Genomic DNA, 20,771 nt, shown 5'->3' with positions numbered 1-20,771 from the left:
GCCTCTCTGCTGAAGTCTAGACTTTGAAGAAGTTGATTACAGCAGCAAGATCTTCTTAAAGGGCTGTGTGGACAGCTCATCTCTATTTCCATCACTACTGCTCTATCTAATTTGTTTAGTCATTCACTCAATACATATTTATTAATTATCTTCTATATTCCAAGAGTGTGCTAGGTATAAGGGACACAGTATTAGATAAGGCATTATCCTTGCCTTGTAGAGCAATGCAGACTAATGAACGTATAGAGCACACAGACAAATGAACTTGAGGTTACAGACAGCTTCCTGAATGGTAAAGGATGAGGCAAATGAGCTAATAGCTTACTCCAAGTCACAGTGTCAAATAACTATCTCCTTAGCTTATAGATTTCATTTGAAAATAGGGGTGAAGTGATCCAAAGGTTAGTTTTTTAGGAACAGTGATGTGTTTCCAAACAAACAGAAAAGGTTCATTCATGTTTATCAGGTCATAAAATTACTCCTAAATGAAACGTCCTGAAAAACATAATAGAGAAAAAAAATAGACAATATCCTCCTTTTGACCATATACTTTCCATGTAGAGTCAACTCCGTAAGTTTTCTTTTTTCATGCTGTTTTCTAAATGTTATTGTTCTTGGCCTTTCCTTTTCTCAGTCCACGTACTCACTTTGGTGACTTATCTACTCTCCAGGTCTTTGCTGTCTATTTGCTGATTATTCACAAATAATAATAATAATAATAATAATAATAATAATAAAATAAATAAAAATAATAATAGTCCTTAGCTCTAGACTTGCATACTTCATTGTGCAGTGAATATTCCTATCAGAATGTCCAGTATATATCTCCTATTCATCGTATCTAAAAAGGAATTCCTCTTTCTTATCCAGACAGATTACACACACTTTATTTCCACTTTTCTATAAATTCCCCATATCTGTCCAGGCTGACGACAGTCTGTATTTTCATTGTTTTGGACAAATATGTGAAGGTATGAGAATTTAAAATGGAGAAATAAATATTAGATATAGAAGTACATTTTCCCACGTAGTGCTTAAAGTTGTCATTTTCATATCTGACCAGTCTTCAGTTTCTCCTACCCTGGAAATTTTGTACTAGGGTGCATCATGTAAGATTACCAATTTTTAAGGTAAAATTAAAATATCAGCAATTTCATATAGTACAACTGAGTACTACTACTTTTTTGTGGTAAGATGACTTCTAAAATTTTTATTTTTAAACAGAGAGTACACACTAATGCAAACATTGAAGCTAATATGTTTCTAAGATGAAACAGAGCTATATCATAGAGAATTTGTCTTATATATAACATTTTCAAGTGAATTTAAAGAGCTTTGGGGGCTGAGATTTTTTTTTTATCTTGCAAATGCAATCCTTTCCACACTGAAAATTTGAAACAATGTAGACAAGTTCTAAACCACTGTTAAGGCGCAATTATTAAGTCTAAGAACTTCGTACAAAATTTTTTTTAACATTTTAGTTTCAACTAGGAAATACTCTAATTTTATATGTCTTTAGTGAACAAGTAGGATGTGGTTACTTTAAAAAATAGCACTAGTGTATTTTAGAGTTTCTACTGACTTTTGGAAAAAAAATAATAACTTCTTTTCAGTTCGAACAAGTGATTTATTGCACACAAGGCTTTTTGGCCTTTTGAATTTCCGCTTTAGCTTACAAAATCTTTAAATAGACTATTATGTATCCTATTTTATAAGAAGTGAGTGTTTTCAGTTTTATAGAGTTGTCCAGCTCTTGACACGCAGCATGTTTTGGTTCTAGTCTTTGTCATTTTCTTTAATGTGTGTAAGATGTGGAATCAGTGTTTTGAAACTTTTTAATGAAAATTCTTGGCCAAAAAGGTATAAATTGCTGATAATTCTTATACATGAAGGCTATGGCTTCAGTTACTTGTTTGTAGTTCCCTTAAATATCCAAGAGAAATGATTTGGGCTCTGTGGGCTATACAGTATCTGTCACAACTACTCTGCCTTCGCAGAGCAAATGTGGCCATAGAACATAGGTTAATAATGGACATTGCTGTGTTTCAGTAAAACTTATTTACAAAAAGAAGTAGCCAGTCTTTGGAGTCACTTTGCTGACTACTACTTTATCTGAAATTCTATAGATTTTATCTTTTTGTAATATTTTTACTATATACTTTGTATTTTAGTTATTAGCTCTTTCTAAATTGACTAGTATAGTGTCTTATACTTGGTAGATAATAAATAACTAATGAAATTAGAATGAAATTTTATACATTTCATCTTTGGGAAAATGTACATCATTCCGACAACACTAATTTAGAATTTTTTTCTCCAGAAGTGTATAGCTTGAAAATAGATATAAGAAACTAAAGAGGGGCTCATGGGTGGCTTAGTCAGTTAAGCATCCTATTCTTGATTTCGGCTCAGGCCATGATCTCAGTGTTGTGAGATGGAGCCCCAAGTCAGGCTCCATGTGGAGCATGGAGACTGCTTAAGATTCTCTCTCTTTGTGTGGAGGTTCCTCAAAAAATTCAAAATAGCATTACCCTGTGACCCAGCAACAGCACTACTAGGAGTTTACCCAAGCAATACAGGAGTGCTGTTGCATAGGGACACATGTACCCCAATGTTTATAGCAGTGCTTTCAACAATAGCCAAATTATGGAAAGAGCCTGAGCATCCATCAGCTGACGAATGGATAGAGAAGATGTGGTTTATATATAAGGGAATGCTACTTGCCAATGAGAAAGAATGAAATCATGCCATTTGCAGCAATGTGGATAGAACTGGAGGGTATTATGCTAAGTGAAATAAGTCTGTCAGAGAAAGATATCATATGTTTTCACTCATATTTGGATCTTGAGAAATTTAACAGAAGACCATGGGGGAAGGGAAGGGGAAAAGAAGAGTTACAAACAGAGGGAGGCAAACCATAAGAGACTCTTAAATACAGAGAACAAACTGAGGGATGATGGGGGGTGGGGGAAAGGGAAAAATGGGTGATGGACATTGAGGAGGGCACTGTTGGGATCAACACTGGGTGTTGTATGCAAGCCAATTTGACAATAAATTATATTAAAAAAATTCTCTTTCTCCCTCTGCCACTACCCTACTCATTCTCTCTCTCTGTCTCTCTCATACTCTCAAAATAAATAAGCATTTATTTAAAAAAAAAAACACTAAAGAAAACTAGTGGGAAGAATCAGAGTTTTTTTTTAATTTTTTAAAAGTTTATTTATTTATTTTGAAAGAGAGTGAGAGAGAAAGGTAACTGGGGAGGGGCAGGGAGAAAGGGAGAGAGAATCCGAAGCAGGCTCCACACTGTCATCACAGAGCCTGACACAGCACAGACCCACGAAATGCGAGACCATGACCTGAGTTGAGATCAAGAGTTGGATGCTTAACTGAGTGAGCTACCCAGGCACGTCAAGACTCAAAGTCTTAATAAATTATTTATGTTCTCCTAATGTACGTTTCATTAAAGATTCCCTGTGGACAAGGATGTAAGTCTGTGAACTGCCTATTTTCCAGTGAGAACCTATCTCTTCCAAGTATGCCCTTTTGATGGACTGCAACTTCTAATACTTAAATCAGGAGTGACAAACTCAAATGCCCTACTGGGAGCAGGCAGGTAGTATAAGTAAGTAAAATGGATCAGGTATAAGAGATAAGAGCAATTGGTATGGACTGTGGTGAACAAAAGAGAGCATCTAAGTAGCAACTGCTACTTAGATTTGTCTAGTATTTGCCTTTGAGAATGCTTGCCTACAAGCAAGCTAGGTCATCTGAAATTAGGAATCTTGGGGCACCTGGGTGGCGCAGTCGGTTAAGCGTCCGACTTCAGCCAGGTCACGATCTCGCGGTCTGTGAGTTCGAGCCCCGCGTCAGGCTCTGGGCTGATGGCTCGGAGCCTGGAGCCTGTTTCCGATTCTGTGTCTCCCTCTCTCTCTGCCCCTCCCCCGTTCACGCTCTGTCTCTCTCTGTCCCAAAAATAAAAATAAACGTTGAAAAATAAATTTGAAATTAGGAATCTTATAAATCTTTATATATAAAATCTTTTTTATAAAAAATCTCTGGATTTTTAAATCTTAGCACCTAATTCAGTTTCTGTTAATTAATAAGTAAGTGCTGTCAGCTAACCAGAATAGTTCTGTAGGTGATATCTTTCTGGTATACATAGTCAATATTGGGATATGTCAAATGGGCCTACTCCATTCACTCACCTGGGTTATATATATATATGTGTGTTAGGAAAAGGTTTGTTTTTTTTTTTCCCAGAATCAATACTAGTCTGTGTTCAGGTTCTGCTAGTTTGTTTACTCTCTCACTAATAGTTATATTTCACTGTTGTGCTCAGATGTGATTAACTGCCCATTGATCTCTGATTGTCTCAGAGTGAAAGTGTCAATGCTCTTAAAATTAATAACCATAGAAATAAATTATTAGATCACTTCCAACTGGATATAACCGCTAATATTAGTGTAGTGTTTAAAAATGTAGATCTGTACTGTCCAATAGGTATATGCCAGTCACAAATGTCACTTAACATTTTTCAGTAGCCATATTTAAAAAGATAAAAAGAAGCAGATGAAATTGATTTAGTAATATTTTATTTAAGCCAGTATCTCTGAAGCATTATCATTTCAATATGTAACTAACTTAAACAATGATTTGAATTTTTCTTTTTGTAGTAAATCTTCAAAATCTGATATCTTTACATTTACAGCACATGTCAGTTTTGACCAGCTACATTTCAAGTGCTCAATAACCACTTAAACTCATCTATACTATTTAAACTCATTGACCTCAGCAAGCTATTTAACTCATTGTCTTTTCTGTAGGGGCATCAGGATAATACTATCAAATATGATTGTTGTGAGGATTAAATCAGGCACATAAGGAGTGCTTAACATATGTTAGTATATCCTTGATCACCAGATAGATTGACAGGTAGGTAGGTATACACAGGTAAGTGGATAGGTATGTAGGTAGAGAGAGAGAAGAGATTGATATGGATAATGATACAAATATATGTGGATAAAATTATGCCTCATGTATTAACTTCAGTTAGCTTCAATACATCAAATTCTTTTTTCATGATTTATGTGCCTTCTATATACTAATGCATATTATTGTACAATAATCTATTTAAGCAGGGTCTTTGCTTGGTAGCTATTGAAAAAGAAAATGCTTCATACATCTCTAAATAATAGTGGAAAATAACTTCATAACTGAAAACAGGAGAAGGGTTATGCTGCTGTTGTAAAACTTGTCCTGTTATTCTTTGTGTTTTCTATCCTGCTTGAAGTAGAATCCATAAAGACAAGGTGGATGAACACGGAGCCTTGTTCACTCTGAAACAGTATTATGATTGCTTTCTTTCATCTCAGCACACTAATTCATTCTTCACTCAAGTGGTTTACTCTGTCTTTTGCCTACTGACCTCTTCTTATTCTTCAGCTTTCAGATTAGATGTCAAACTTGAGGTTTACCCTGACCATCTTTCCATAGGTCTTCTCTTTCACTCTCTGCCTGGGCATCATAGTTGTTTCCTTTATGAGCCAATATGATGATTTGTAATTATTCATTTTTTAATTTAATTGTTTTTGTCTCTGTATAAGACTCTTTTGCCTTATGAGGGCAGGGCCTAGATCTGCTAATGAAATTTCAGCAAAGCAATGTAGTACCTGGCACAGAGCAGACACAAAATATTTCTTGAGTGACAGTGAATTAATGAATGGGCATGTCGTGGTATTAGAAGTTTTCAAAGAAGTCACAGAAAGGATTTCTTCAGCTGATATACTCACATCAAGAAGCTATGGAATAGCTGCAACTTTTTATAACATCCACTGGATTATAAACTCCACAAGGGCAGGAACTGTGTTTGGATTTGAAACAGTGCCTCCTAGCACAGGCCTGTCACCCCTTAGACATTCATATATATTTGTTGATTGAGTGAATAGATTAATTTTGGATGTGAAGTCATAGGTTGGACATCTATACTAGGAAGAATTTCATTCTAATATAAAATTTAGGATAAGTTAGAAGGAAACATATTGATTACAGGTGATTTAAAACCAAGATGCTGTAATAGCAATGCAATAAATGTGTATTTTCTGTTACATTTTTTTCCTAAAAGGGACCTGTCGGTTTACCTGGAGAAGTTGGGATTACTGGAAGCATTGGTGAAAAGGTAATTTCATTCATTTTTTTTAAGTAGTAAGAATGCCAGGCTAAAGTAAAAGGAGGTATTTGGTATTTAGTATTTTATGTTATTAATTAGAAATCACTCATAACTTAAAATACATCACCTGTCCTAAATATCTTAAGTATATTGAATATAGCTAATAGCATATATGTTTCTAATTTTTAAAGGGCAGAGTACTCTTTAGGTTGTGATACTGTGCTCTGAAAAGATGAAACTGATGGTCTAGATTTATGATTAGACCATATTTAAATCTACTTTATCAGAGCAAGCCCCCTAAAGGAAGCCGTTTTGAAAGAGAATAAGTAATCACTACCTGCTCCAAGTCTGGGTCACAATCTCTTGCTGTCCACTTGGAATGCAGTATGCATTTATTCATGGATATTCCTGGCTATTGTAATGGAAATTGTAATTTGCTTAAAGATTACCTAAAATCATTACTTGGGAGTGATTTTCCATGTTGAGTTTCAAATTTAGGGAAGCTTTTTTTTTTTTAATAAAAAGTAATTTTTACTTGAAACCTCCAAGGGCATTTAAAATTTCTTTTATGGAATCTTATAATGGACTAGTAGATAATAACCCAAAAACTTTGACTCTTTGACTAAAACCTAACTTGCTGAATATAATTTGTAAACGCGATGGTCTAGTGCAATTACTACATGAGGCTACTTTGTGAATAATTAAGTGGAACCAGGACTAGAAGTAAATTAAATAATATTCCAGTTATTTCCATCCAAATTTTTTGGGGTTCAACAAAGAATATATTTTCACCCTATCCACTGAATATTTCTTATATATTAGCTTACAAGTAAGTAAGTAGTTTATCTGGCACAACATTTAAGGCAGACAGTATCATAGATACAGAAACAATAGCAGTTCCTTAGCTTTCCTTTCTTAGAAGTATTTGAAACCCTTGGCTACTCCTTCCTTTTTTTTTTCTTTTCAAGTTTTTATTTCAATTCTAGTTAGTTAACATACAGTGCAGTATTGGTTTCAGAATTCAGTGATTCATCACTTACATACAACACCTAATGCGCCTCACAAGTGCCCTCCTTAATAACCATTACCCATCTAGCTCATCTTCTACCCACCTCTGTCCATCAACCCTCAGTTTGTTCTCTATTGTTGAGTCTCTTATAGTTTGTTTCCCTCTCTCTTTTATTTTCCCTTCCCACATGTTCATCAGTTTTATTTCTTTAATTACACATGTAAGTGAAATCGTATGGCATTTTTCTTTTTCTGACTTACTTCACTTAGCATAATACACTCTAGTTCCATCCACATTGCTGCAAATGGAAAGATTTCATTCTTTTTGATGTTCTTTATTCGTCAGTCATTGGGTGGATGGACATTTAGGCTTTTTCCATAGTTTGACTATTGTTGATAATGCTGCTGTAAACATCGATGTGCATGTATCCCTTCCAATCTGTATCTTTATATCCTTTGGGTAAATGCCTAATAATGCAATTGCTGAGTCCTCAGGTAGTTCTATTTTTAGTTTTTTAAGGAACCTCCATGCTGTTCTCCAGAGTGGCTGCACCAGTTTGCATTCCACCAGCTGTGTAAGAGGGTTCCCCTTTCTCTACATCCTCACCAACATCTGTTGTTTCTTGTTAATTTTATCCATTCGAGAGATGTGAGATGGTATCTCATTGTGGTTTTGATTTGCATTTCCCTGATGATAAGTGATGTTGAGCATCTTTTCATATGTCTGTTAGCCATCTGGACATCTACTTTGGAAAAATATCTATTCTTATCCTCTGCCCATTTCTCAACTGGATTATTTGTTTTTTGGGCATTAATTTTGATAAGTTCTTTATAGATTTTAGAAATGAATCCTTTATCAGATATGTCATTTGCGAATATCTTCTCCCATTCTGTAGGCTGCCTTTTAGTTTTGTTGATTGTTTCCCTTGCTGTACAGAAGCTTTTGTATATTGATGAGGTCCCAATAGTTCATGTTTGCTTTTGTTTCCCTTGCCTCCAGCAACACGTCTACTAAGAAGTCACTGTGGCTGAGGTCAAAGAGGTTTCTGTCTGTGTTCTCCTCTAGGATTTTGATTGTTTCCAGTCTCACATTTAGGTCTTTCATCCATTTTGAATTTATTTTTGTGTATGGTGTAAGAAAGTGGTCCAGTTTTATTCTTCTGCATGTTGCTGTTCAGTTTTCCCAACACCATTTGTTGAAGAGACTGTCTTTTTTCCATTGGATATTCATTCCTGCTTTGTTAACGATTGGTTACTTATGTGGTTGTGGGTCCATTTCTGGCTTTTCTATTGTGTTCCATTGATCTATGTGTCTATTTTCGTGACAGTACCATACTGTCTTGATCACTACAGCTTTGTAATACAGCTTGAAGTCTGGAATGGTGATGCTTCCAGCTTTGCTTTTCTCTTTCAGGGTTGCTTTAGCGATTTGAGGTCTTTTGTGGTTCCATACAAACTTTCAGATTGTTTGTTCTAGCTCTGTGAAAAATGCTATTAGTGTTTTGATTAGGATTGCATTAAATGTGTAGATTGCTTTGGGTAGTGTAGACATTTTAACATTGTTTGTTCTTCCAGTCCATGAGCATGGAATGTCTTTCCATATCTTTGTGTCATCTTCAATTTTTTTCATAAGTGTTCTATAGTTTTCATAGTACTGTCTTTTACCTCTTTGGTTAGGTTTATTCCTAGGTATCTTATTGTTTTTTGGTGTAATTGTAAATGGGATCAATTCCTTGATTTCTTTTTCTGCTGCTTTATTATGGCGTACAGAAATACAACAGATTTCTTTTTTAATTTTATTTTTATTTATTTTGAGAGAGAGAATGCACGCATGCATGCGAGGTGGGGAGGGGCAGAGAGAGGGGGAGAAAGAGAATCCCAAGCAGGCTCTGTGTTGTCAGCACTGAGCCTGACATGGGGCTGGATCTCAACAACCATAAAATCAAAACCTGAGCCTAAATCAAGTCAGACACTTAACTGAGTGAAACACCCAGGCGCCCCAGGAAATGCAACATATTTCTGTATGTTGATTTTATATCCTGTGACTTTGCTGAATTTATGTATTAGTTCTAGCGATTTTTTGGTGGAGTCTTTTGGGTTTTCTACAAGAGTATCATGTCTGAAAATAGTGAAACTTTGACGTCTTCCTTGCAGATTTGGATGCCTTTTATTTCTTTTGTTGTCTGATTACTACGGCTAAGACTTCTGGTACTGAAATTTTTAAATTAAGTCACAGTCAACGTATCTAAAGTGTATCAATTTTCCCCCCACATTCAAATTGGCCTCTTCCCAATTATCCCATTTCTATTAGTGTGCCTTATACCTATCTCAATTCTTCCAGTCTTCTGGAATAAAAAGAGTGAAATCCATATTTACTTTCCCTTTTCCTTTATTCTCTATGCCTAATCTTTTAGCATGACTTAGAGTTTTTTCTATATAAGCTTTTATATATATATATATATATATATATATATATATATATATATATATATAAGCTTTCTTTTCTAACAGTCATTCCAAAGCTATCCCCTCAGACATGGGGATAAACTCTTACCAGTTTATCTTAAATTTACCTCCTGTCATATTTACCCTGCTCTTCCCTTTAAATCCTCTAATCCATCACAGGTACTACAAGAGGACTAATTTTGATGGGCATGATGAAACATTTTTAAAAACCATCATTGGCCCCCTATTCCTGACCCTGTTAACTCCTCTACTTTACTGTCAAGGTACTACATAATCTTGGCTCAATCAGCTCATCCAACAAATTTTCTAATATTCTCCAATATAAACCTTTCTCTCTCCCATCTCGTATATGACATACCTGTTCCAATTCCTATTCTCACTATTTTGTTGCTTTAGAATATCCTCTCCTCTTCCCTCTATTTATTCAAAGCCAAACTATAGGACTGAAATTCTTATCTCCTCCATAAAGTCTTCCCAGATTCCTCTAATCCTTCCTGATTTCTTCTCTTCCTGGACTTAGAATAAGCACCACACAATTTACAATTTAATTGTCCTCTAATTGATCACCTTTGTTAATGTCATGTCTCCAAATACTTGAGAGTAGACTCTAACTCAAATTTCTGTTAGATCTCTCCAACTCTTGTACATTGAAAGTGCTTAATATATATTTATTGATTTTTGACAATCAATGATAATATGACATATACAAAATGAGCTAATTTCAAAAAATAAATATTTGTAATATTTTCACTCTGACTTAGTTTCTTCTGTGCAAAGTCAAATCTTCTGCACTAAGATTATGACAATCTTGGGAATTTTAATGTGAATCAGTTTAATTACTTTAATCTGCTAAGGCATGTTTGATTATCCTGATCATACTGAATTGCTCAGGTAGGTTGACAGAACAGAAATAAAATTTTATTCAGTGGTTATAGAGATTAGTTAATTTTGACAATATTTTTGATACTTTTACTACTATTTTATATGTCTCAAAATGGTAAGCATTTCTCCTTACAAAGCAACAATACTTTTAGTATTTTATCCCTTGAAATATACCTTAGGGGGATTTTTATTGTATTAAAAGTCTAGCAACTTGAAGGTAAAGTGCAAAATTTGTAAATTAAAAAGTATTGGCAATTAAGGTAAGATATACATGTAAGGTATGATTCTGACAATTTCACTTAGCTCAATCATGACTGGTTAGCTTGCCTCAGTGTTTTTTTTTTTTTCTTTGTTTTAAAAGGGAGAACGTGGAAGTCCAGGTCCACAAGGTCCCCAGGGGGAAAAGGGTGTCATGGTAAGAGCTTAGTGATTTGAAATATATATTTCCAAAGAACATAGTAATTCCAGAGGTGGGATTGCCTTGAATGGAATTTAAGTAAGTGAAAATTTCTATTTTATAGTATATTTCCATTAGAATTTTCTTTTCCCTTAAACAGTTTACCTTTCAAATGCTGATTGGCACTAACAAGCATGCAAATCAGATGGCTTGGTCAAGTGAGTCTATTGTTTTAAGAGAAGAATTAAACGGCCATAAATTAGCTGAAATGGATGAAAAAGAAAATTCAATTAGGATTCTACTTTTCTTTCATTACTTATAGTTTATATGACACATATCATCACTGCCACTCGTCTATGAGCTTGTGGTCCTGAAGTAATTCTTTGACATATAAAAGATCAGAATCCGAATTCATCTTACTTTCTTGCACCTTTAAGGTAGTAATAGCTGACAGATGTTATATATAGATTGGTTTTTTTTTAGTTTATTAAACAGTTTCTAAACATGACCGGAACTAGAACAAAACAAATTGATAAAAGAATCTTGCTTTCCCAAAATATATCATAATAGATCTGGTGGCACATAATACTGTATACAAATTTATTTTACCCAAGCTATTCTTTTTTTAAAAAAATTTTTTTAATGTTTATTTATTTTTGAGGCAATGCGAGAGACAGAGGGCAAGCAGTGGAGGGGCAGATAGAGGGAGACACAGAATCCGAAGCGGGCTCCAGGCTCTGAGCTATCAGCCCAGAGCCAGAGAAGGGGCTTGAACTCACAAACCGTGAGGTCATGACCTGAGCCGAAGTCTAACACTTAACCAACAGAGCCACTCAGGCACCCCCCTAAGCTATTCTTTAGTTTTAAATTCTGTATTGTCAGAAAAATACTATAAGATTATTTTCTTACCTATGTCCAATTGCTGTCAAGCAAAATATTTAACATACCCATTAGGTTAATCAATTTCAGGGATTATTGCCTACTAAGAAATTCTCTGAATTAGTATTAACATCATAAAAGGTGTGGTACTTCTAAAATTTGACAGGCTACACTATTTCTACACATTCACATTCCTTAATTATAGAATTCCCTGACCTCTGACACTGAAATGGTTTCATGGTCTATATAACATAACATATATCTATTCATAGCATAACAAAACCTACAGAATATAAGATGAACATTCTATTCTCAGTAGGTCATAATATATGATTCTGGTTTGAAAATTTCTTTCCTAGCCAAAGTGTTACTAATAAAAGGTTCACAGCTTCCCTGTAAACATTACTTATTTATTTTTTTTAACGTTTATTTATTTTTGAGAAACAGAGAGAGACAGAACACAAGCAGGGGAGGGTCAGAGAGAGAGACACACAGAATCCAAAGCAGGCTCCAGGCTCTGAGCTGTCATCACAGAGCCTGATGTGGGTCTCGAACCCACAAACTGCAGGATTGTGACCTGAGCCAAAGTTGGCCACTTAACCGACTGAGCCACCCAGGCGCCCAACATTATTTATTTCTATTATCTAACTGTGGAATATTTCCTATGGCCTTTTATATCTTTGATAGGAAAGAGATTTTATTACATTAACACCTTTTATTGCTGTTTATAATTTACTGGTTTGTCTTCAATGAAAATGATCAGATAGAACAGAGACTTTATGTTTTTCATATTTTTACTCAAATTTTAGGGATATCCAGGTCCTCCCGGGGATCCAGGACCCATTGGTGCCCTGGGATTACCTGTAAGTACAGAAAAGACTTTATATGCCCTTCTAGGACATCTATTTAAATTTAATTGTATGATTTTAGTTATACTATATTTTTTGCTTTTATGCAAAATAAGTAATGTATAAATTGATTGAGGCCACTTCTCTCCCCAGTCAAGGCAAAACACCCCAGAATATGTCATGGTATCTTAAACTCCCTTGACTCTACTTGCTATATTATTTATCGCTCACTTTTAATAATTAGGACAATTCTGTAGTCTAAAACAAAAAGAAATTTAAACGTTCTTTTGAATAGCCATGTATAAGAAGACAGCGTCCGTTATCAAGCTTAGAAGTGAGCTTAAATAAACAAATCACAAACAAGTTCCAACATATTTTCCTTAGAAATCTGCAAATATTTTCAAATGCCCAGATAAAAGTCGAAGAAAATATACCTTCATTGAACAAATATTGAGTTTTGAAAACACTCCATTTGTGATATAGAGAAAGGTAATAAAATCATATCTGTAAAGAAATAAAGTTTGGCTTATCAAAATTTGACCGTTATCATCAACTTAAATATGAAAAAGATAAGCCTTAATAATCACCTCAACGGAGCTATTATCAGAAACGATTCATGCTGTTTTGTGAAGCTCCTGTTTTAAAGAGAGGCCTGATTTTCCAGTACACTGAGAGACATGTTATTGACTTCTAAAATTAGGAAGATTGGTGTTGATCGGTACAGTTGCCAATCTTTTTACTCACATAAGATAATAAATAAACCCAAGATTCTATAAAAGATCACTGTTTTTACCTACCTAATTTTATATAGATAAATAAATTTTGTTTTCTAATTGAGTCTTTATTGAAGACTATAAAAAATTCACTGTAATTGACTTAGTAATAAGTAACAACTTAATCTTCATTACAGTCTATTTGTGGCATATTAATTTGGTGCATTTTGTGACTTTTCACGGTAACAGGAAACATATATTTTTATGTGATGGATTATCATAAATGTCTAGAATCATGAGGAAAAAAATCCTGCAACAATAGCCATTGCTTTTTTGATGTACCAGCTGACTTCACTGGCTAGATGGGTGTCCCTTTCCACTGTCACTCTATATGTGTTCCTCCTGAAAACAACTTAGAATACTGGGAGAGTGGAGAATATTGGGGAGGAAAGTATGGCATTTATTTCAGAAATAAAGCATATTTTTATTATTTTATTTTTTTATTTTTTTTTCAACGTTTATTTATTTTTGGGACAGAGAGAGACAGAGCATGAACGGGGGAGGGGCAGAGAGAGAGGGAGACACAGAATCAGAAACAGGCTCCAGGCTCCGAGCCATCAGCCCAGAGCCTGACGCGGGGCTCGAACTCACGGACCGCGAGATCGTGACCTGGCTGAAGTCGGACGCTTAACCGACTGTGCCACCTAGGCACCCCAATAAAGCATATTTTTAAGGAGACTAACCAATTTTATTTTAAGAATTCCCAAGGTCATAACTACTATTTTGATAACATTCCTGTGAATTCTATAACTGATTTTTAAATGTTCAACATGTAGGGTCATGTGGGAGCAAGAGGACCACCTGGAAGTCAAGGTCCTAAAGGACAAAGAGTAAGTTATCTAATGCAGGAAGTACATTAACCTAAAAAAAATGGCTTCATAACTGTGATGCGTTCAGCAAAAATAGCTCCATGTCTTCTAGATTGTGCTTATTGTTTTTTTTCCTTATTTTTGTTACATTAGATGAACTACCTACATTAATTTAAGTGTGACTCATAATCATTTGTACTGATAAAACCACACTTTTCCATTTTATGTTTTACAAATTTTACTAATTTACATAGAATTCTTCTTTCTTATTCTCAATTTCCAGTTCCACTCTTTGGGAAAATTATAAATGTGAAGATGTTTAAATAAATTATTTTTCTACTCACAACAGACTTACATAGTAACATCCTGACAAAATAAGAATGATAGAAAATCGAATGAAGACACACACAGGATAACTAAGAGTTTGTTCATTGTAAATCAGAAGTGATATAATCGTCATTGTTTAGTAATTAGAAATCTTTCAATCTTTGAGTCTTTTAAACATTAAATCCTTTTTTTAAGAAATCAGAACCACAGTATATTGCATGCTTGTCACATGCCAGGCACCTTTACATATATTATTTTACTTAATACTTAAAACTACCCAGAGAAGACGTATAGTCTCAGATATTCTAGCCGAGGAAAACAGAGCTCAGAGACTTTTAAGTATGTGGTCTATAGGCACACAGAGAGAAATGACAAAACCAGGATTCAAATCTTAGTGTGTTTACTCCCAAGCGAATGCTTATTAAGGAGTTTTTCTCCCTTGATAAATTTGAATATGTGGGCTTTAAGAATTCTCTTTCTCCCTTGGCTTTACCTTGAATTTTAGAGCTAGTGAAGAAAATATTTATAAATTCTAAAAACATGCTGTCCAACTAACAAATTTTGTTAAAAACAAAACAAAAATTGCATTTTCCAGTTGGCACATGGGAGAAAAGTATTATGAATGCCCAGTTGGAACAGCTTTAGCTTCATGCCCTGTGTTTTAGGTGAAGACTGACGAAAGAGAGCAAATTTATCTCTATTATTATTTCTTTTCTGAAAAACTATTTTTCTTATTGGGTTATAGATTTAGAATCTCTAAATAATCTCGATGGCCACATCTACTTTAGTCCAAATAGTGTTTAAAATAATAGAATAAAAAATGACAGTAGATGATCTGTACCCACACTGTCATGTAGTGGTCTGCACCCTGCCACCATTCAATACTTGGTCGGGTCCAATGTGTTTATTCGGCTTTGTATTAGTCAGAGTGAGAAAGTTCAACCAGTTTTGTGAGAGTTGAAACGAAGCAGAATACTTTGCTGTGTTTTGCCCTTTGTTAATTAAGTAATTGAGGTCTTATTGATTGTCCAAGTAGAAGTCATGTGCCTGAGCAAGATCTCCTCTGAACCACTTGTGTTATCTGCTAATTCGTATGGAAAGTTCATTTGCTCTGTGGTTTTCTGACCTCCCCATGACCCTTGGGTAGATAGTTACCCTTTTCTAGTTTGCCACTTTGTCCTCAACTCTTACCTCCTCAATGGCCTATTTTCTTCTTATCCTCCAAATACATTTACTGATTCTCTCCCAAAATGGCTTCTCACAATTATTTAAAGTTCATTCATTACTTACTAAACAAGGAAATCTTATTTAGAAATAAAGGCTTTGTTGAATGAACACACTTCCTTTGGAGGAGAATATTTCAGGCAATTCATGAACATTGAGAATACAAAAAAAAAGAACTGAAGACCAGAATATTTGAAAAAGAATGTATTATTAGAAAGTTCCATTCTAGATGTCACCTAGTATCCTCCCGTTTCCACTCTTTTCTTCTTATCAAACTCTTCTCCACTATGGATGTGATCTCAATATTGTAGGTCCATCTTTCCCAATGTTTTCCATTAGCAAAAAAAAAAAAAGTGTTATGCCCAGGATTCGTGATCCCCAAAGACCACCAAGGAGCCGAGTACAATGCAAAAGCAAAAGAGCCTTTATTCGAGCTAGCTCGAGTTCAATACCCTACCTGCACTGACGCAGTGGTGAGATACCGGGGAGAGAGAGCGAGTTTCAAAAGCACAAAGGTTTTATTGGGGTCTAGGGGCAGTTGGTGAGGTAATGGCTGTGGCCTCAGCCGATTGGCTGGGGAAGGGTTGGAGTCCTGTTAGCAGGTCGCCGGGGCGTGTTTTGATGGGAAGTTTGAACAGGTGAGCGGGAGGTTACTCGAGGGGAGGAGGCGTGGTCAAGGTGGAGGACACAGAACAAGATGGAGTTGGCCAGCGTAGGTCTGCCCTTTCAAAAGAAGAAGAAGAAGAAGGAAAAAAGGAAGGAAGGGAGGGAGGGAGGGAGGGAGGGAGGGAGGGAGGGAGGAAGGAAGGAAGGAAGGAAAAGGAAGGAAAAGAAAGAAAAAGAAAGAAAGGGAGAGAAAGAAAGAAAGAAAGAAAGAAAGAAAGAAAGAAAGAAAGAAAGAAAGAAAGAAAGAAAGAAAGAAAGAAAGAAAGGGAAAGAAAAAGAAAGAGAGAAAAGAAAGATGACGATATATGTCTAACCCACTGAGATAAATGAAAAAGGTATCTGGCTCAAAGTCCCTGTGCTCCAGCTCTTCTCTGCCATGCCAATGGCTGAGGGGGTTGATCTTCCCAGCACATTTGTAACCCCTTTGTGGCACACAACTGTGTCACAGTACACTGGAGAGGAAGCTGTGCCCAGGCACACTGACACTGAGATCACACAGAGAATTATCATTATGGAACTAGTGCTTATGTGCCCTTACTGTGTTGCCTGTGACTTACACTGTTATCACATGGCCATGTGAACATCATGAATAATAGGACACTCTTAATCAGGGGTCTGCCCATCTGTCTGTCATTCAACTATCTAACATTTACTGATTTCTTACAATTTGTCAAGCATTCTCCTCATACCATGGAGGATCCAGTGTTAACTACGTTTTAGATCTGGACCACATGGATTTTTCTATTTAATTAGTTACAGCCTATTTGGCATTTGAAATGTTGTACAATACTGTACGATTTCCAGAGGATAAGAAAAGCTCAGACAACCAACAATGTCTGCCATCCCAGAAAACAACCTAAACAATTTAGAATAATGAAAATTTGTCTAACCTGCGTTGTGAAGGTTGTAAAATCCTGCTTCTTATGTAGATGAAAAAAAAGCAGGATTGGCTGAAAGTATCATTCTTATGGTTTGAGATTCTTAGGTGGGAGATTTGCCACAAATGTGAAATACTATTATTTATCCTACATACTCTATGCTTTTTTCCACCTGCGAAGTTTGGCTAAAGAATAGTTACTTAAGTGTAGTAAAATAACTTAACATGCCAAAGCTAATACATATAATATATACAATCATATCCCCCATATAGACGATATAGGCTAGCGGATTCTCTACTGTAGTACCGGAAAGATGGTAGGTTAGCCTTTTTGGGTCACTAAGAATCAGCACAACTTTAGTTGCTGTCCCTCATGCACACATGGAACTCACTGGGGCTAAGTAACTGATCTGGTGATATCTCCCCAATGTGTACTTCTGTGTCCTGTGTCCAGCTGCCCTGACAGAAGAGATGGCACACCTAGCAAAGTTATCCTCTCTTTTCTTGCCCATGGATTGGGTCTTTGATCATTAGGCAACTTCAGATTTTGTGTCCTTCCTCTAGAGGGGTGGTATAGAGGCATTCAATTAAATGATTTGTATTCTATGCTACTTAGGATTTAAATAGGGAGAAAAGATTGAAATATTAGAAATATGTTTTAGATTTTGTATGCAAGATATAGAATGTATAGGATTATGAAATTTTTGAATTGTGGTTTCTTCAAGGAAATGTATACCATACTGGGAAACCAGCCATCAGCATTTCTGATTAGGCTTGATGCTAGCACTACCTGGAGGACACCAAGTGATGAAGAGGAGCTTCTTGTGTGGTTTCTTCTCCTGGAAGAATTTATAACAAGACTAGGATGAAATGATCTTTCCACAAAAAGTCACAGATAATATTAGTTTTTGTTTAAGAGAACGTTTTGTCCCAGCTGTGTTAATCAAGAGCCAGAAAAGACTGCTAGGCATAATTAGTTAGGCATCTGAGTAATTTAAAATTAATAGAGGGATCTGGGGCTCCTGGGTGGCTCAGTCAGTTAAGCGTCTGACTTCGGCTCAGGTCATGATCTCACTGCTCGTGGGTTCGAGCCCTGTGTCGGGCTCTGTGCTGCCAGCTTAGAGCCTGGAGCCTGTTCTGGATTCTGTCTCCCTTTTTCTCTGCTCCTCCCCTGCTCACACTCTGTCTCTGTCTCTCTCAAAACTAAAAAAACATCAAAAAAATTAATAAAAAATAAAAAAAATTAATAGAGGGGTCAAGCAAAGACAGATGGATGTGGTTAAAAGGAAAAACATACTGAATCCAAATTAGAAAGACATTTGTTCTGTGAATAAGGGTTGTTTCTTTCATTCATAGATACTTTGGCTTATTAAAATTGATTACAAGTGTTATAGAGATGGTCTTGTAATTCTCATAAAAGCTTCCTACATAAACAAGTGTGCTGTTTATGTCAGTGTTTTAATCACAGTTTTTTTTTTTTTATTGTAGCATATATATGAAGCAGTGGTTTTGTCTCCTATCCTGTAATACTTCTAGGACTATATTGATTGTTCAGGAATTGTGTTAACCCTTTAAGATTATTGCCTACAATTCAAATACTTGCTATTTTATGAAACATGTTTAATTTATGGACTGAGCTATCAGACTTTATTCCAGTTTTTAGAACCTACTAACACCCACTTATTGCAGCCAACTTTTTCTTAAAAAGGATAAAGATCAGATATTTTATTTAGCCAGCATACATTCTCCAAGAGGTTTATAGATAATCAGATATTTTAAAGCAGGTATTAAAAAAAATAACTTGGGGCACCTGGGTGGCTCAGTCAGTTAAGCATCCAACTTCAGCTCAGGTCATAATCTCACGGTTCATGAGTTTGAGCCCCGCGTCAGGCTCTGTGCTGACAGCTCAGAGCCTGAAGCCTGCTTCGGATTCTGTCCCCTTCTCTCTCTGCCCCTCCCTGCTGATGCTCTGTCTCTCTCTCTCTCTCTCTCTCTCTCAAAAATAAATAAGCATTGGGGCACCTGGGTGGCTCAGTCGGTTAAGCGGCCGACTTCAGCTCAGGTCATGATCTCGAGGTCCGTGAGTTCAAGCCCTGCGTCGGGCTCTGTACTGACAGCTCAGAGCCTGGAGCCTGTTTCAGATTCTTTGTCTCCCTGTCTCTCTGCCCCTCCCCCATTTGTGCTCTGTCTCTCTCAAAAATAAACAAACATTTAAAAAAAAAAAAAAAGAGGGGCGCCTGGGTGGCTCAGTCGGTTGAGCGTCCGACTTCGGCTCAGGTCATGATCTCACAGTCTGTGAGTTCGAGCCCCGCATCAGGCTCTGTGCTGACAGCTCAGAGCCTGGAGCCTGTTTCAGATTCTGTGTCTCCCTCTCTCTGGTCCTCACCCATTCATGCTCTGTCTCTCTCTGTCTCAAAAATAAATAAACGTTAAAAAAATAAATAAATAAATAAATAAGCATTAAAAAAAATAACTTTATGCCCATTAAATGCCTATTACAATACTCTTCATCTCTCTTGGATCTTGTCCTAAAACTTACTTTGCCTCAGGAGTCAAAGAAGGCACATTAACTAACCCAGGGTTAACTTTTACAACCGATATCAGAGTGAAACTTAGAGACACTGATAAAGCTAAGCTTTGAGTTAATTAATTTAGCCTTAACCGAAGCATAGAGAGTATTGAGCTTTCCTAGTGTTCTTCCAGACTTACCTCTTAATTAGCAGCCTTAGGCTTTACAGGCTTTAATTAATGCAATTGCTATACTTAGACCTTTAAAAAAAAAAAAACTAAATGTGGTTATCTTTGTCATCACTGTAGGAGCAGAAACTTGTCTTTCTTTGTTCCCCATATAGTCCTCATTTAGTAAATGAAATAATAATATGAAAGTATTTTTTAAATACCCCCTCTCCACCCAAGCAAACCTACACTTCCAGTTTGTTTGCTATTAATGCTGTCCTCACTCTACTAGTTATTTATAACAAAATGTCCAAGAAAGATAGAGATTTCAGGTTGCAAAAGAGTTGAGTGCCCAAATAACAGTGGACACATTTTTTTTTAATTGAACTATAGTTGACACACATTGTTACATTAGTTTCAGGTGTATTACATGTGATTTAACAACTGAGTTTATGCCCTGCTCACCACAAATGTAGCTACCATCTGTCACCAGACACACTCATTCCTTTTCATACTCCCTCAACCACCTTCTGTTATGACTCCAAAAATTTTTGTAAAGTGTTTTCTTACAGGTGAGAAAGAGGAGAAATGTGCTTAAAAGGAGACAGAGAAAGAGAATCAATACAGGCTGCTGAATTTTTAAGGTGAAGGTGATGATTAGAACCAGGTCCTGAGGAATCTTTGCACTTAAAACTTCAGTCATCCTTTAATAATTGCTTTTTTTAAATTTTAGTTACTTAACTATTAAACATTCCAAGCTTGTCCCCACC

At 35.9% G+C, this 20,771-nt stretch overlaps 1 protein-coding gene across 7 annotated transcripts in view; it reads left to right on the top strand.

The window, feature by feature from the left end:
- The window catches only part of COL24A1 (collagen type XXIV alpha 1 chain), a 412,001-nt gene that overhangs the window by 234,303 nt on the left and 156,927 nt on the right, over positions 1-20,771 (top strand). For all 7 annotated transcript variants that reach the window (XM_019837359.3, XM_045036125.1, XM_019837358.3 and 4 more), the window contains 4 exons: positions 6,125-6,178; positions 10,887-10,940; positions 12,611-12,664; positions 14,199-14,252. In XM_019837359.3, coding sequence (XP_019692918.2) covers positions 6,125-6,178; positions 10,887-10,940; positions 12,611-12,664; positions 14,199-14,252 — 216 coding nt within the window. The remainder of the gene's footprint in view (positions 1-6,124; positions 6,179-10,886; positions 10,941-12,610; positions 12,665-14,198; positions 14,253-20,771) is intronic.

The sequence above is a fragment of the Felis catus genome, chromosome C1 (assembly GCF_018350175.1).
Source record: "Felis catus isolate Fca126 chromosome C1, F.catus_Fca126_mat1.0, whole genome shotgun sequence".
In the NCBI taxonomy this organism is placed as follows: domain Eukaryota; kingdom Metazoa; phylum Chordata; class Mammalia; order Carnivora; family Felidae; genus Felis; species Felis catus.
Note: the sequence above shows the minus strand (reverse complement) of the source record. Positions and strands in the feature narration are given on the sequence as shown.